Source organism: Drosophila miranda, chromosome 4, assembly GCF_003369915.1.
Source record: "Drosophila miranda strain MSH22 chromosome 4, D.miranda_PacBio2.1, whole genome shotgun sequence".
NCBI lineage: Eukaryota > Metazoa > Arthropoda > Insecta > Diptera > Drosophilidae > Drosophila > Drosophila miranda.
In genome coordinates this window covers 31,295,583-31,313,066 of record NC_046677.1, presented here as the reverse complement: position 1 = coordinate 31,313,066, position 17,484 = coordinate 31,295,583, and the positions used below count along the sequence as shown (strand labels likewise).

At 46.1% G+C, this 17,484-nt stretch overlaps 2 protein-coding genes across 4 annotated transcripts in view; both read left to right on the top strand.

The window, feature by feature from the left end:
* LOC108163818 overlaps window positions 1–17,484 on the top strand; it is a 64,434-nt gene that overhangs the window by 28,374 nt on the left and 18,576 nt on the right. The gene's annotated exons all lie outside the window — the stretch shown is intronic.
* Window positions 15–4,296, top strand: LOC117188827. The gene is made up of 2 exons (XM_033393265.1): window positions 15–2,298; window positions 2,346–4,296. Exons 1-2 carry the CDS (start codon window positions 2,219–2,221, stop codon window positions 2,410–2,412), a joined length of 147 nt encoding a protein of 48 aa, XP_033249156.1. The 5' UTR covers window positions 15–2,218; the 3' UTR covers window positions 2,413–4,296.

Below are 17,484 nucleotides of genomic sequence, written 5' to 3'. Positions count from 1 at the left end.
TCCCCCCCATCCGCCCCACCACCCACCAGTGCCATCTCTAATGGCCGTTGTTGTTGAGAAAATAAACAAAATGCTTGTTGATATTTTGTGGCAGCCAATGAAGCAAACAACTGTCTGTCCGTCCGTTCGTTTGTCTTTTGTGTGTGTGTGTGTGCGTGTGTGTGTGTGTGTCCATAGCATCCGTTGGCCTGCAGCGGAATCGGACAAAATCAACAATACAGGACTCACAACCGACAAGAGAAGGAGACACACAACAGACAGAGACACAGCACGTGCAACGGAGCCTTCTATCTCTCCCTCTCTGTCTCTATCTCTGTTTCTGGGAAACAAAAGCAGCTTCCATCTGCCGCATAATTGCAAACAAAAACTGAACGGAACTCAACGGAAAATATGTATGCCAATGCCAATGCGAACCCGAATCCGAGCCCGAGACCGAGACCGAGACCGAGACCGAACCTCGACTGCAACTCGAATTGGAACTGTGCAAAGTGTTATCACATTTCACTTGGAGCCCGGCTCCACTCCAGACCCAACGACCCACCCATCATCATCGCCTCGCCTCACCTCATCAAACTTCGGATGGCAGAGCGGTGGAAAGCGTGCCACTGGAGTCCCCAACGAAGTAACAGTCAAATGAGAAATGTCAACCGACCAGGTCGGCGCTCAGGTTGCAATCCAGAGGATGCGACCCCATAGGCATGGGCTCCACCGAAAGAGGGACACTGATTGGGAGGCTGAGCTGTAATTTGTTGCTCCGCCAGTCGTCACTGATGGAAACGTGAGCCTATGAATGGATTTAGGAACCAGGTCGGAACCGCTTTTTAAAGCACACAAATGGAAGATCAATAGATCGATAGATTGGACCTAGTGGCAGATGGATGATGGATTGATCAATGCCGATTGTAGGAACCCCTGTTCTGTAATCGTTCAACAATGTCGTAACATGTGATACGTCCATTTTCGATGGATACTATTAGTAGTCCACGTTCCACATCGAAAACCCTCCAATAAATCCATTTATCCCCATGTATTTGGCAGAATAGGTTGACGTCTTGCCTCTGGTTCCGTGCTGCTGCTCCCCCGTGTTCCGAAACCAATTCCCACCGTTGTTGGCGACAGATTTTAGCCGCTTGTTAGTGGCCGGCGCAGTGGCTTCATAAATACACACTCTGTCGGGGCCGGGAGTGGGGTTAGCTGGGGCTCAATCTATCGGGAGCCTTATCACACGCTGCGCTACACCTTCGAACCCCACTCTCGATGGGTATTTTTCTGCAGGTTTTCCTTCGGTGCGGGTATCCGGGTGTGTGTTTTGTCCGCAACAAAGCAACGTTTACAGCATCAACCGCATGAAGGTACACAGCCAGGGAGAGGGCTGGAGCTGTAGCTGGAGCTGGAGCGAGATCCCAACCATATAAATAAACAAAGCTCTGGTGTAGCTGCTCCTGCGTCCTGCGTCCTCCTCCTTACGCACTTTGTCGTGGAATGAAACGAGAAGCAAACTGTCGAAACTGTCAGGATGTCAAATAAGCGACAGTGGGTAGGGAATACGACTACAGACCGAGAAGAGATGGGAGATCGGAAAACAAAACAACAACAACCAGCAGCAGTACCAGGAGCAGGGGCAGCGGCAGTGGCTGGGGCCGAAGACCACCCTAGGCATATTTATTGGAAATCTGAAACCGCTCGAATGTCCATGTTCAACCCCGCTACACTACAATCCACAATCCACTTCAGGCCACCCACTTCCACCTCCCACACCCACACCCACAACCACTCCATCCGCCTGTATCCATGTCCGGCAGAAGGCACAAAGAATTTGTTACATGAAATTGTTAACGGGCTGGAGCTGGAGCTGAAGCTGAAGCCTTGACTCTGCGTTTGATGCCTTTTGCTGATATATGGCCAACCTTTGACATCCTTTAAACGAGCAACATGATGCTCTAGATTATGGTCCCGGGACCCAGGCCGGGCCGGTCCAGGACAGAACAGGAGATTGCCTGGGTGCCTGTCGCCTCGCCTCGCCTCGCCCCGCCTCTCTCTCTCTCGCAGGCTGCGTGTGTCTCTGGTTGTCTCACTTGGGCGATACGTCAATGTGACAGTTTGATAATTTATTTTGTTCAAATTTTGTTTTTCCTTCTGCGTGTTTTGTGTGTGTGGAAAAAGCGCTTAAATAAGTTATCAACGGGCTTGGGCCATGTAAATGGCAGCACGTAAATGAATGAAATTATTTTGCAACAAATTAAGGCAAATTTATGCGTCAAGACGACAGGACAGGCCAGGACACTGGCAGGGCCATGGGCAGCGTTTTTCGGGGAAAAATTGTAACAGGAAACACAATCCACAAGCAAACAAACAAAAGCGAAAACGGAACGGAACGAAACGAAACGAAACCAACAAACAAACAAACAATGAAACGAAAACGGAACGAGGCGAATTCTCCTTCAGCGAAATCTGAGCAAAGCTTTGTCCCGCAAAGTGCTGCATGGGGGAATCCCCAGCCTCCTTCAAAGTGGAGGCTAACTGGTGGTAGCACCACACACACACACACACACACACAAAGACAGCTCCAGCTACAGATACAGATACACTCGTATATTTTTTATTTCTCTGTCTCTCGCCGAATCAAATGTCAATAGAGAGTACATTTCATTCAGTCGGTTGATGCCTTTTCCGCCTCCTCCAAACTCTGGCTCGTGGCCTTCCCGGCCAGAAACATCCTCTGCCCTCCGCCTCCGCCCCCTCCTCCTGCCGGTGTCCCCCGTCCCGCATTGTAGCTGTCACAGTGTTTGTTTGCGGATTTGAAGCTTTTTCCTCTTTGCCAACGCGCTTTTTTCCACGCTGCCCTTTCAAGGAGTGGTCCGACGATCAGAGGCCGAAAGTAGCCGAGAAGCTGGGATCAATATAAGAGGGCAGAGATATATCGCTTGGAAATGGAGAAGTTTTCGGAACCCTGCTGTACCCATGATGGGATATAGAAAGATATTTCCATTAGTTTTCCATTTAATAGATTGTAGATTGTAAAAGAAGTCATGTCGGGAGCCTATTCTTATCTATTTTGTTAAATAACAGATCGAAAACTGCTAGATTTGTAAGAATAATCACAAGGACTAGCTTAATTCCAACAGAATATTACATATTTTTGTTTGATAGATAAAGTACACTATTCCAACAGGTTTCAGATAATCTTCTAGCAGCCAAGCAGTCTATATATTCCCTTCATTGAAATCATTTATTGCTTGAAATCTGAAAGAGCCCTTTGAATACTTAATCTCAAACCCAGAGCATCTCGTATTCGTTGACTTTGGCTGGAATCCCTAATCTGCTTTCTGGTTCTGATTCTGGTTTTATTTCCGGGGCATCTCCTTGATGCTCCTCCACCCTCCATCGCCACCATCACTGCTGGCCGAGCTGCTCCTGCTTTGGTTTTTATTTGCACGGAAATGTATAATTTTTCCGAGTCAAATGTAAATACTTTTAGCGTATTTTAGTATTTTTGTGGGTTTCATTGGGTGTCGTGGCGGGGCTCTCTCTGTCTCTCTCTCTCGCCCCACTGGTATGTTGGGAAGGGGGCGTGGCGCATGCAAATGACACGCCTGATGCTGCGTAAATAATTTTAGCGCTCTCCGCTGGCATGAAATGCAAAATAAACATTTTATTTCAATGTAGCCTTGCCTTTCCTTTGACCGCGCCAAGAGATGCCGATGCCGATGCCAGTGCCGTCTTTGAATGTGGGTCAAATGGTGGCCAAAAAGCGAACTGTTATCCAAGCCAAGTGCCAAAATACAGTTTAATTATACATATACTCGTGCAATATGCAGCAGTACATAGTGTGCATATAGTTTGCCTGTATATAGGAGTAAAATGGCGCGATTTGGTTGCGGTTACCATTTTGCGGTTGCCGAAATGTCACGTTTCAACAGCTCAATTTCGGGTTTTGAAGAAAACTTTCGAGTCCAATCCAATTAAATGCCGAATATACATATCTGTAAGCCAGAATCTCGATTGTCGATTGGACAATTTATGCTGGGGCGCTGTTGGAACGCCGGCCGCATATTTATTTGCATCGTTCCATCGCTCCATCGCTCCGTCGCTCCATGGAATCGGCGGCTAGACAATGATGCCTGCGGCCCAATAAATAACACTCTTCTGACACAATCGAAATTGGCTGGCAAGCAAATTCCTTGGGGCCCTCCCTTGTCGATGTCAGCTGCGGGGCAAAGGTCAGACGTTTAACCCGCGTTTCGGCGTGCAAATCATGCCCCAAAAACGAAGCTTGACATCAAATTATGAAACCCCAAGTCGGCTCCATAATCGAAAACAAAGTTGGCCCTGGGCCCTGGGCCTAGTCTTGTCAGAGGGCAAACAATTCTCAATCTCAATCTCGATCGATCTGTAGACCGACTAACATACATAAAATAATACGTGAAGTATATTTTCTTATATTTTGAAAAACAAAAACGAAAGTGAGAAAACCGTTAAATCGCTCACCATGAGTGCGCAGAATAATAAGGGCATCCTGAAGGACAAAAGCTTCCAGAGCCTGGGAGTTTCAAAGACGACCTCCTTCAACGAGTTAAGTCTGATGAGCACCACAGAGCGCGCCGTGCGTCCCGAGATGTACAAGGACCACGATCCGAAGTCGGCTCGTTCCAGCATCAACATATCCGCGGCTATCTTGGCCGAGGAGCTGAAGAGGGTGTCGGACAGCAATCAGTTCAACTTCGACATCGACATGGAGGATGATTCGTCTGACGACGAGTACCTGGTTTCGGAGACACTCCTGGAGCGGGTGCAGCGGCTGGAGTTCGAGCGCCGCCGCTCCCTGTACGACACGGAGTTTCGAACGGTGCAGCTGGCGCGTCGCCTCATTGCGGAGGAGTTCTCCACCTCGTCGGAGACCGTCGAGAGCGAACATGTCCGCAGCTTCAAGAGCTCGAGCTGTGATGCCGAGGAGTGTCCATCCGCCGAAAGCAAGGAGTCCGTGGGCAACAAGAGCTTGGAGCAAATGATAGCCGAAAAACTCTTCTTGGAGACACAGCTCGCAGACCAGGACGCAGAGCCGGAGCCAGAGGTCGAGTTAGAGCAGGGATTCTCGCCCTCTCATCCCTGCTATCACAAGCTGACAGCCAAAGGCACAGCCCTGCCGCAGCAGGAACGTACGTCAAAGTCCAATATCGTTCCAATTTAAAGTGCAGCTGGGCGATCGAGAGTCCCATGCGATGCGGGGAGCAGCTGGGGCCAATTTCTTCTTTAATTTATGCCAGTTACAGCGGCTTTTGCGTTATCAGTTCTACATAACCTGAAAAACAATTTGATTAATTTGACCCAAAGGGGGGTCGATCATACAAACATTCTATACTCGTAACACAAAAATATCACCCTCACTTTTTAATCAAAATATATGTACACAAAAAAACAAAATAAATATTGGCAATTTTGTGCCATAAGAGGGATTGATAGAAGAATGCTTAAACACTTATTGTTCAGAGCAGCGCTGGCACTTGACTGTTAAGCTGTTAACAGCGCTCTGTTGCGCTCTTACGATGCACATCGCTCTCATCGTTTCGTAGCATGCAAGCTAGATTTAGTTCAGCTCCCACTCCCGTTTCATGCGGCCGAGATACATACATATATACACTACGCCAAATACGTAAGTACATATATAGGAAACATGCAATATCCACGAAGAACATAAAGCTATATACTACAAACACTCATATCAAGGCATCGTCTAAAAGAAGGCAGCATGCATTTGTACACGCAAGATAATATTTTTGAATCGCGGTAGGCTGGTAAGTGGAAGAACAATTAACTTCACTGCTTGATCGCGGCTGATTACGTCTGGCTGCTGCGATTCTCGTTTTACGACTCCCTTTTTGCTATTCCTCTGCTTCTCTGCTGTGCTCTCCCTCTGTCGTTACTGCTTATCTTCTGTCCATGCTGTTGCTGTTGCTGCTGATTCGCTCTTTGTCTGCTGTTACTCTGCTGCTGATCTGCTGTTACTGCTGTTAATCTGCTCTTACTGCTGTTGATCTGATGTTACTGCGATTGATCTGCTACAGATCTGCTGTTACTGCGTTACTCTTAATGCTGTTACTCTGCTGCTGCTCTGCTGTTAATGCTAAACACTGCTGATCCATAGCCCTGCCTGCCCACTTCTTCTTGTGTTGTTTTCATTTGAATAGACCTTTACATATATGTATGCTGTTGTTGTTTGTTGGGCGAAAACCACATCCACAAGTTATTTGTTATTAATATATGTATGTAGATGCTTTACCGGCCAAGTCTTAAGCACACAGGAATTGTTATTGCTGTAACAGAGAGAAACACAAAAGCCCTTAGCAGAGCCAGGCAAGCACACAAGCCCGTTAAGTCAAGGCAGAGCAAATACAAAGATTTTCTTATCCAGATTTAATTCATGTCTAAGGCATCTATTTTCGCGATTCCCAAAAATAGTTGGAGAATTAATCATGGCGCCAATTTCCAAGGATTCTTGAAACGGAGTGTGCCTAAATTTAGGTTTGCTTGGAACTGCGCTGGTCAGCTGTTCCATACAGGGTATGTCCGCACTCTGTGATTATGTGAGTAATATAACCATTCTGTATAATGGCACCAATTCTATAACACTTAATTCCCATTCTCATATTTCATATTTAATATTCAAATTTTATCTTCGCTTTGAAAAACTTAATATTCGCTTTTGCGGGCACATCAGAACTTTCAGTGACAATTATTCCATTTATGCGTTTATTTCCCTCATTTTTCCACACTCGTGTCCAGGGTCGAGGCACAGCCAAACATAGTTTGCGGCTTCTTTTCCTTTCTCTTTGCTGCATTTTAATTACGAAAAATGTATTTCCACTCATATTGCTCTCACTTTCGTTTTTATTTTGTTTGTTTTTGTTTTTCGTTTTTATTCCCTTTATATATCACAAAAGACGAGGCTGCTGCTGTGTAATTTTCACCGAGCTCTGTGCCCTGCCTGCTGTTCGATGTTTGCGTAAAGCTTAAAAAAACAGAAATAATTGGTTTGGATTCTCTTTCAGAAACAACCCCATCGAGGGGTTCGACCCCATCACATGAGCTCGGGGAATTCCATTTTCACTTTCCACTGGGGCACACAAAATACGTACGAGAAGCAGCTGAGTCGTCGACTTTTACTAATTTAACGTTCCTCTCGGCCATAAATGGAAATAAATATCACGTCATACGATCTGCACCGGCTAATGACGACTTTGTTGTCTGTTGTCTGTCGTCTGAGCGGGATACTCGTAATGCTAGTCGAAATAAAATAAATTGTCTAGACACTGTCGGGGTTGCTTGAACCCCGCTGCAGTCCCAGCTGTGGTTGTCTCAAATTCAGCCAAAGACGAGATTTCAATCCGTACTTTAGCACATTGTGGGTACGTTTACGTTTATAACATTTAATTGCCTTTGCTTTTAGCCCGTGCTCCCCTTCATCATCACTTTTAGTCTTGAAAGTTTCAGCAGTCGCTCAGGAATTCAGCGCATAAATTGGAAGCCCTTCAGATACAGGTGTATCTGGCCATATCCTCACAGATCTTGCTTGTATTACCCAATGACAAGGATGTGGATATCATCTTCAGTAAAGGCTTTTCTTGGATACGATGATAATTCTCCTATTTATTTATAATTTTACAATTTTACCGGGTATCTAATTGTCGTTATGCCGCCCCACAGAATGAGACTCGTCATGCTGATGAATCAAGTCGAGTGGCTCACAAGGACCTCCTCCTAATCATCATAAAAACATTGTGGCCAGTCATCGTGCCTTGTGTCAACCCGATCAAGTGTGTCCTTGTTTCGTGTGTGTCTATATGGCAACCAAGAGCGCAAACACAAATCGTTTGTTGTCCTGCCATCGACAGCATTTTGGAGAGCCCTACCAGTTAATGCATCATCGCAGGAGGATCCTAGTGGGCACGGGGCGACGGGGGGACGGGGACAATGGACAATCGTGGAGGATAATCGAAATTTCCGGCGATTGATAATCAAGTTGGTCTGATTGAACAGTGTATGAATTCACTTGAAGTGACTGGATTTTGCTTTGTTCCACTCCAGAGAGGATGTTGCTTGAGGGCGTCCTCTTCTGACTTTTAAGGCATATAAGGCAGTGTTTCCAACATTGCTCATGTTCTCATTTGTGGCCTGTTTCTTTGGCATCTGAATTGAGGAATATAATTAGCAGGCATTTGGATTGGCGGGGGCCTAAACATATAAAGGCTTACTAGATTATGAAGGGAGCTACATGGAGCAATACGACAGAAAACCCGATCAAAGCCCTGGCGGGTATCCAGAATCGTTCAGATTGCGTATTGCTTGCCTGATTGTACAATAATTATCTGGCTTTGGCATCAGGGTACACTCGCATTGCTTTGAGAGTCAGGTGTCGCCGAATTGGCCCGAATAAGCCAGCAAATTATATCCCAATGTCGAGGGCGGCCAGGTGCAAGGCCCGAAATTAGTTTACACTTGAACTTTGCCCTGCCCGCGGCCCCTTCACACAAGGGGACAGGTCATCTGTCCTCTCCTCCCCCCTCTCCACTCACCGTGCCACTGTTCGGTGTTGCCTCCTTTTGATTTCTTTTCGCTGCAGTTGCAGTTGCATTCGTTTCGTGTTCATGCATAAACAAAATGGCTGCTGCAACAACCGGAAACTGACAGCAAACGACATTTGCGATATGCATCATATGTCTCCCCTCTTTCGCCCCATTATCCTGCCACCAGTTCCAATTCCTCCCGCACCACAGCTCCTGCTGCTGCTCCTGCTGCTGCTCCTGCTCCTGTCACAGTCAACGAGGCAGCTACTTGGCATATTTCTGTCGTGTCATTGTTTCTTGTGCGTCTTTTTTGCCAGCTCGCTGCAGCTGGTCCTGTTCCTGTTTCTGTTCCTGCTCCACCGAATGCCCCATCCTCCTGTCTGCGACGGTTAGCCTTCCAGGTGCAATTATGACGGCGGGCATCGTTGTCTCTCTGTGTGGCTGCACGGGAGAGTGGGGCGGGGGCGAGGGCGAGGATGTGGGGCATGTGGCAGTGTCAGCGACACATAAACATTACATCATCAGGCGACTTTTTGTAACTGTCATAAAATGCCAGCAACAGCAAAGAGAGGAAGAAGCGAGCGACTGTCTCATCACTTGGAAGATCAAATGCCCTACCCTGCTCTAGGGAATACCCTCTATTTTGTTAATCTAGATTGGATTTCGTATCCAATCTACCCACAGATTATAAAGGGAACTGGACACCATTTCTTTTGTGGAATAGCTGCCGAGACAATCGGTTATGACTCCATCCGATAGAGCATCTCGAAATGGGCATAGAAAAAGGGACCAAAAAAAGCACTGAACAAGCTGAAAACAAATGAATGTTGAATGCGGCAACAAGATGAGAGCACACATATCGTTCCCGAGCTGCAACTACACCGAAAAAAACACAATATCATTGGAATCAAGTAGGAATATCCCATAGGCAAGGTATCGATAGGTTTCTTGCACTCTAATGAAGAATGCCCAGAATATTTCTGGTGCAAACCCTCTGTTTGCTTAATCCGATTATCTGCGAGGCTTTTCGTTGTTTTTCCAGTGTACTTCTGGAGCCACTGTTGATGCTGTTGCTGCATTTCCGGCTGCTGCTGCTAAGCCGGCGTACTAAATCCTCTTCCTCCCCCGACCATGTCACAGCTCTAATGAGCTGTGTGTGTGTGTGTTTGTGTGTGTATGCATTGTACCGCTGCATTGTTGTTGACGCTTCAGCTGGCATATGACGCTTGTTAGGGAGTTTTTCTCATCGCTGTTGTTCTGCTGTTTCTTTCGCTGTATGTTTTATGTGCGACGCTCCTCGTCGCCGTCGTGGGGATGTGGATCTGGATGGATGGGGACTGTGTGCCGGGATGAAATATTTTCATGAGTTTTGACAGTAATGTGTCGCAATGTTTGTCCCAGGCCTGCAGCAGCGCAGCGCCATCTAGCGACGGAATGTCAGCCATTGTCGTCTGTCAAGCAGCCCTGATATAGATGGAGATAGTAGGAGCCAGGACGGAGATAGAGATGCTGATAGTTCGGGCAGAGCCACAGCACGAGGGGATAGAGAGAGAGAGAGAGAGAGAGAGAGAGAGACAGCGAATTGTTGGAGTCCCGCTGCTCGGGCTGCTAGTGTTTAAGCGTTGATTACACTTTCGTGTTTTGCCGTCGCCTGTCACTTGTCTCTTGTCCCCGCACAAGTTGTACTGTACTGTACTGCACTTCCCTTCTCTTCCGCCATCGTTCTTGCTGGGAAGTGTGTTGTTCATTTGCCACAGCTGTCCGTATTTGCATGTTAGTTCTGTTCTGCACAGCGAGTCTGTTGTCATACCCGCCAAGGGTATACCAGGGTATATCCATCCTGTGGGATCTCGGAGACCATTCGATTTCCTTTTTTTTTGTGCTTTTTGTGGGTTTATGCCTAGACAATATAGATGGTAAGATGAGTAACGCCACTGCACTTCAATGGTGCATGTTTTGTTTCAGCGAAGGCTCTCCTAAATTTCTATTGAAAGGCCCCAAGAGAGCGCTCAAAAGCACTCTCAGCTGGGTCGCTTTCTTTCATGAGTCGTGATGTATGAGTCGCAGTCGAAATGTACCCTTTACTCTAGGATTTTGTATAGTTTTATGATACTCTTTGAAGACTCTTGCTACCCAATATCAAAAATCAATAAACATTCTTTATATTTTTTACATTTTGCTCAGCTAATTCTTATTAATATTGCAATTTTATTAGCCAATTAGCTTCAATTGCCGAATCTGTTTAAAATTGGATCATTGATAAAACAAGAATGATGAAATCGATTTGCAGTGGCTGCGGTATCCGTTCAAAGCGCTTACTCATTCTCTCCCTCTCTCTCTCTTTCACACACTCTTCCTCGTGCAGTGTGCGACATCTGGCGGAGGGGAGCGAGGAAGAGCGATGGAGTATCGGGTATAAATGGTGAGTCGAAGTCCTAGCTGCGACTCCAATGTCACCGCTCCTTAATTGGAGATCATTTTGTTCTTGCATTCCGTACGTTTAGATCGAATCCTGTTCTGAGATCCTGGTGTCTCTGTCTTTGCAGCAAATTTAGAAAAGTCCAACAAGCTTTAACAACGATTTGAATAGTTCGAGAGTCCTTAAAATAGCGATGGAGTGGTTTAGCAACACGGCACCCTTTTCGAAAGGGTGAGTGTCCAATAAATATGTATATCCAGGATATACATAGGTAGTAATTGTGTACGATTATGTATAGTGGATATAAATAATGGCATTTGGCTATGTGCAAAATTAAAATGAAATGCCATCATCATTTTTGATGCCATGTCAAGTGTTTGGGCATTGAGCCTTTTCAACAGAATCCAGAATCCACAATCCAGCTGGAACAGAATCGACTCGACTCGACTCGACTCGACTGACTGACTGACTGGTGGGCCACAAATCTTGCGTCAGCGTCTGGTGTTGATTGCCACAATGGGCATTCTGCACCATGGGGCAAACCAAACACTCGACGCACAACCAACCCACACACACACACACACACACCCCACACACACACATGAACGAAAGACAGAGCCTGGGAAACAGTCGTAACAAGCGATATTTCATGTACATGCCATATATCAATGTCACTTTACTTTGGCAAACAGTTTCAGTTAATACACAATCAATGTACCAATGTGTTATCAATAATAAATTGCTGGCGATTTATCAGTCAATGCAACAACAGCACCAGCATCAGTGGCAGCATCAGTGGCAGTGGCAGTGGCAGCAAGAGGAGAAACAACAAATAGTCGCACACTAGCTAAAGTCTTAACTTACTTGGGGAAAACGAGTGCGAAACCAATGGAGGAGATAACTGCCAAGATTGCCCTGAATCGACCTGGGGGATACCTGAGAGAAGACGCTTTCCAGCAGGCAGGAAAACAGTACGGGAAACGCTAATCTCTGTGCGATATTAATGGATTTGTAGCTAGAATCGCACGGCTTTTAGCGGATTAAAGATCACTTGTAGGTACGTAAGTATGTACATAGGTATCATTCCATCTTGGAGACCTGATCTACCCCGAATTTCCTGGGTATCCAGGGGTATGTACTACCGATCCAGCCGAGACATTCGATTCTCGCGGGCTTCGGCTGAAGAGGGGTTAGGGGAAGGCTGAGGTAAAGCTTTAAATCTGCCCTCCACCCACTCACCCACCCACCCACTCACACACACACAAACAAACCGCTGGCCGCACACGAAAGTCAAACATAAATCGCTCTACCATTCCTGTTCGTAGCCGTTCCCATTCCTTATTCCCCAGCTCTCTGTCTGTCTCTCTCTCTCTCTCTCTCTCTCTGCATCTCCCTCTCGCTCTTTGTAAAAAATTATAGCTTGTCGTGTGTTTGTGTGTGTGTGTGTGTGTGTGTCTTTCTGGCTGGCTGTGTGCGAGTTATGCGCAGCATGCAAAACTATGCACGTGCTCGGTTGAAGTGTATAAATGTGCTGGTCGCCAGGAGAAGTAGTCGAGGGAAGCAGTCCCCTCGATTCCCCCGAGTGGCTTCTCTTGCAGCCATGTTCTTTGCTCCTCTCTCGCTCTCTCCGTGGCTCTGTGGCCCTGTGGCCCTTGGAGCGACAATGCGAGTCATGCGGTGGACTCATATCGGATGACAATTAGGCCCTGGTCATCAATTCCAAGTGCACAAGCGATAAATCTTTGGTAATTTGTATGTGTGTGCGCGCTCCCTTCCCAAGGAGAGCCGGAGAGAGAGTGGATTTGTGTGTGTGCGTGTGTGTGAGAGAGAGTGAGGTTGAGTCCTGGAATCCTGCTAAATGTGGCTAACCAAAAAACAAAAATATTCTCTCTCGTTGGTGGTGTAATAGAAATTTTCCAAATTAAAACAGTGCCCCGAAAACTTATGTAGAACTCCGGTTGATCCCCAGATATACTCGTAAATGTAGGCACTCCCACCCCACGTTGCCTCATTTGTCTCCGATCTTTTTTCTTGTTTAATTTTTAAAATTAAATTGACATTGAATCTCAATTATCTTAGTCTCCACTTTGACAACATTTTATAATTATATTTATTGGCATTTACTAGAATCTTTTGAAGTTAATTGAGGGTCTAGTCTTCGATTAAAAAAGCTATTAGGTTTGGAATATTAGAGCTAGCGCTTCTTCTGAACCATTTGGTAGCGTCTCATCTAAACCATTTGTCAAAAGCCTTGTATGCCTTGCGGCTCTGGGTCATCTTCCTTCCTGCGATGCTCGGAAATGGCTTAGCTATCGTCATGGTGTTTCGGTTCTTCCCTGGTGTCTCTGGAATATCAGATATGTCTAGTCTCAACTTTATCAGCCCCTCCATGGAGTCGAACAACGTGTTAATCAGACGAATGGATCTGCGGCTAAGGAAAGCAGTGGGATCTGCGTTGTTTCTGATTCAGCTCCTGCAGGTTTGAGAAGTGGCTTGCTCCAAGACTCCAGGCCATTCTGTTGTTTAGACCTTCGAATGTGCTTGCTGTGGTTCTGATTTTAGGGCTTTCCATCAAATACTTTCATTATTGTATGTCAAACGCCTTTCGCTCTATGGCCGCGCCGATTATTTCCAGATTAGTGCTGTCCAGCCGGACTAAACTAATGAATCCAACTTCTTTGATATTAACCAACTGGAACTACAATGGCTGCAATCATTGGCGAGGTCTGTTCCACATTTCCTCGGAGTGAGCCGGATCTTTGGTCGATTAGTTCCTACCTCTTCATTTTGCAGAGTGCCTGCATATTTCTACTTAATAGAGTGGAGTTTCAAGGAGTGTGTGTACGCAATGGAATCTACCAGATGATTCAGAATGATTTTTGTAGAAATAATAAACATATTCGTTGCCCAACAAATGAAGGAGACAGTGGATTATAATAGGAAACAAAACTGGCTTATGGATGGATTTAGTTTGTCCTCAGTGCCCAACTCTCTATAGAATTGATGTCATTCTAATTTGGTTGAGTCCAGCATTTGGCAGCATTCTGGAATGCTGTGAATGTTTTATCTGTCTATTTACACACGGCCAAGCACACAAGTGATCATTGTGCCGGGCTTTAATTTAAATAATTAATAAATTATAGTGCTGACTGCTGCTGCTGCTGCTGCTGCCTGCTGGGAAGCGGATGTTGGGCCGGTTGAAGCCCGAAAGTTTCTCATTAAACAAATATTTTCACAGCAGCTAAAATTTACGAGTGTGCTGGCCGAGCTAGACGACGCAAACACATGGACGATGTACGAGTATATGCAATTTATGTTTCGTTTCGGCAAGGAAGGGACAGTCACAAAGACACAGAGGGTGCAGCACGAGGCGCGAGGGGAAGCTGCAGCAAGTAGTGCAGTGTAAACAGGCGTCAGGGGCCGTGGACGGGGACGAGGACGAGGACGAGGCAAGGACATGCCAAAGGACACACATAATGCAAACATGTGACTTCCGCATGTGGTGCAAACACTTACGCACACTCCAGGAACCTCCACTCTCTACTCTCCGCTCCTCCGTCTGTAGGCCCTGCTCTTCCTTCTGCCTGCCAGCCCTCGGTGCAGGCCAACACCCCTTCTGTCCTTCATTCATAAAGTTTGTCCCATAGTTGTTAACAACTCGAGCGGCAGCCGCCCCGCAGTCTGGGGATCCTTGTGGACGGATCCCCCCAGGACCTCCACTGCCTTTGGCGGGCCTGTGCAGAGGAGGGGGAAGGCGGCACTGGTTTGGGGGTTAAAACAACATAATGCGAAATAACTTATTGCCCTTAAAATGTCATTTATGTCAACGGTAAGATAAGTTACGCATACGCACTGTCGTCCCGAACTTCCTGCTCTGCCGCTGTCCCTCCGTTCCTGTGTGTGTCCTGTGGCCTGTGTCCTGTGTGCTGTCTGCCTGGCAGCCTCTGACAACAATTAAAGTCAACAGGAAATGTGACACATTTACTTTTGGTAATGTAATATTTTCAATTATTTAGCATAAATGCATTACACATCATACACGCACACACGCACACACCATCCACTCCATTTCCACTCCATTTCCACTCCAGTGTCGCCCATTTTGCATGTAATTTAACACATGTTTTGCGTTTTACCATTCGAAATATCCTGCGGCATTTTCCAAAAACTAATTAGCTGCCTTGTTACAGCACCCCCCACTCCCTCCCCCCATCCACCATCCACCCAATCCACTCACTCATACGCACTCAACAATAACAAGATTTTCAATTTACCATCCCGAAAACGTTGACATTCGTTGCATTCTGTGCTGTGCTGTGCTGTGGTTTCCACTTTCAATGCATTACCCAACCGTGTCCCCCCCTGTGTAAAGCGACTCCACTCCCCTTGGCTAGTCATTGATGAGCACAATGAACAATTCGGTTCGAGTGAAACTTTTCCAGTTGCGCCATTGAATCCACTTCACTGAATTCATTCATTTATTCATTGACTCACTTGACGTCGTTGTGCAGTTGAACGAATGAATTTTGTGACAGTTTATTACATTTTTGCTTGGAAAATCAGGAAAATTCTTGCCTTCAGTCAACGTAATCATTGTTAAGCCTTTCTAACATGTGTCAGAGACCTGTCTGTCCCCCAACAATTGAAAGGAAAGATGACAGGCTTTTAATTGCCGGATACATGCGTTGTTTGGCTGAAAGAAAGAGCAGGGCCAAGGAATGCCACACAAGGTATTAAAGAGCAATACAGAGTCCGGGAAAAACACTTTTTGTATCTGCAATAACTAGTTTTACATGCAGATTACCACCCATTAAAAATGTATTCCCCCAATAACCGAAACGAATTTCAATACAGTCAAATGCCTGGCCACGTGGATACTTATCAAACATTTAGCCCCAGCGAACTCTGCACAAGCACTGTCCCCTTCATTTAAATATTACCAGCACAGAAATTCAACATTTCCAAAGCAAAAACAAAACATACCATATACCCAGCCCGACCGAAAACACCACGAAAAAATATTATAACCAGAACACATTACCGACAATTATGTGGAAGAGCGGTAGGAGAGGTGTGGGAGGACCTCTCGGCGGCCCGGAGTGTGGGGGATATGAGATACCGGTGTCTAAACACATGTAAAATACGCAGAGGAAGCGGCATTGATAGAGGCAATTAACAGCTCGACACGCCATATTTCCTATACGTATACGAAGGGAATATTCAGCGGAAGGCAGTGGGAACGGAGCAGTCGATATACAAACTATGGAATACCCTATACTCAAGGGTCTCACTCTCACTCAGTCCCTCTTAATGCTTGAAAGAATGCTCACTTTTATGGCTGGAATATTTATTCAGTTATGAGAAAATGAAAATCAGAAAAAGTTCGAGATTTGGGGGTTTCTTGAGGGACTTATAGGAACTAGAATGAATCTTCTGGCAGTATCTTCATCCTCATGGAATGCCCCACAAGAAAGAGGTATCCAAAGAGGACTACAAAAGCAGGCCACAGAACAGAAGGAGCAGTACAAATACCAAAAATTTGGACACATAATTAAAAATACAAAAGCATAAAGAGAGCGAGAGAGAGAGGGCCGAAGGAGTGGGAGGAGGGCGCCACTAATGGCTGTCGATGGCGATTAATTTATTGTTATTGCTTAGGTAAACAAAAGGCGGCACCAGAATAGAAATTGGTGCCCTGTAAAGCAGGGAATGAGGCAAGGAGCGGAGAATATTATTAGTAAACCAAATGCGTAGCCATAAATTACCACTCAGCGACCCTGAGAGAGATGGCCCAATGAATCCTGAGAGCAAAAACTTGGACCACAAAGCAGAAATGTAATGAAAATGCCTCATGCCTGACAGCTCCACCAAAGAGACGGTGGCACGGTGGCATGGGGCACAAGGATGAGCCGGGAAGAGGACCTTGAGGTGAAGCTAACCGAAGGCTGGTCAGACGTGCGTGGCCAAGGCCCAGGAAATGCTCACAAATTTGCTCTCTGAATTGATCGTGAGGTCGCATATTTTATTCCAGTCCTCCCTCCATCGATTTCAATCAGCGGCGGAAAGGGCCTCATTCACTTTTTCCTTTAGCACTCTCCTTCTCTCAATCAGCAATGAAATTGTGAGATTGATGAAACCCTGAAGAGCTCAAGGGCCAACCTTTGACCATTAAAGCCGTGGGACTTAAAGTACGTTTCCATTCCCTTTCCTTCAGTTCCGAGATTAGCCAATTTGCTATTCTTGAGCTCATTGAAAATCTCGCAAAGAGTTTTGCTTCTTAGAAGACCCTTAGTCTTGGTTTTAACTCTTTTCCGTTCGGCAAACAATCGAACAACCGAACAATCGACTTAAGAGCTACTTTCCGCGGAAACCCCCCCGCGAAAGTCATCCATTTTCTTGGATTTTCCACGGGACCAGGGGACGAGGACAAACTTAGCCAAAGAGGGGGAGGTGTGTGTCCAAGGTGTTTTAATTAATTAGCTTTTTGTTTTTACGTTTCCACTC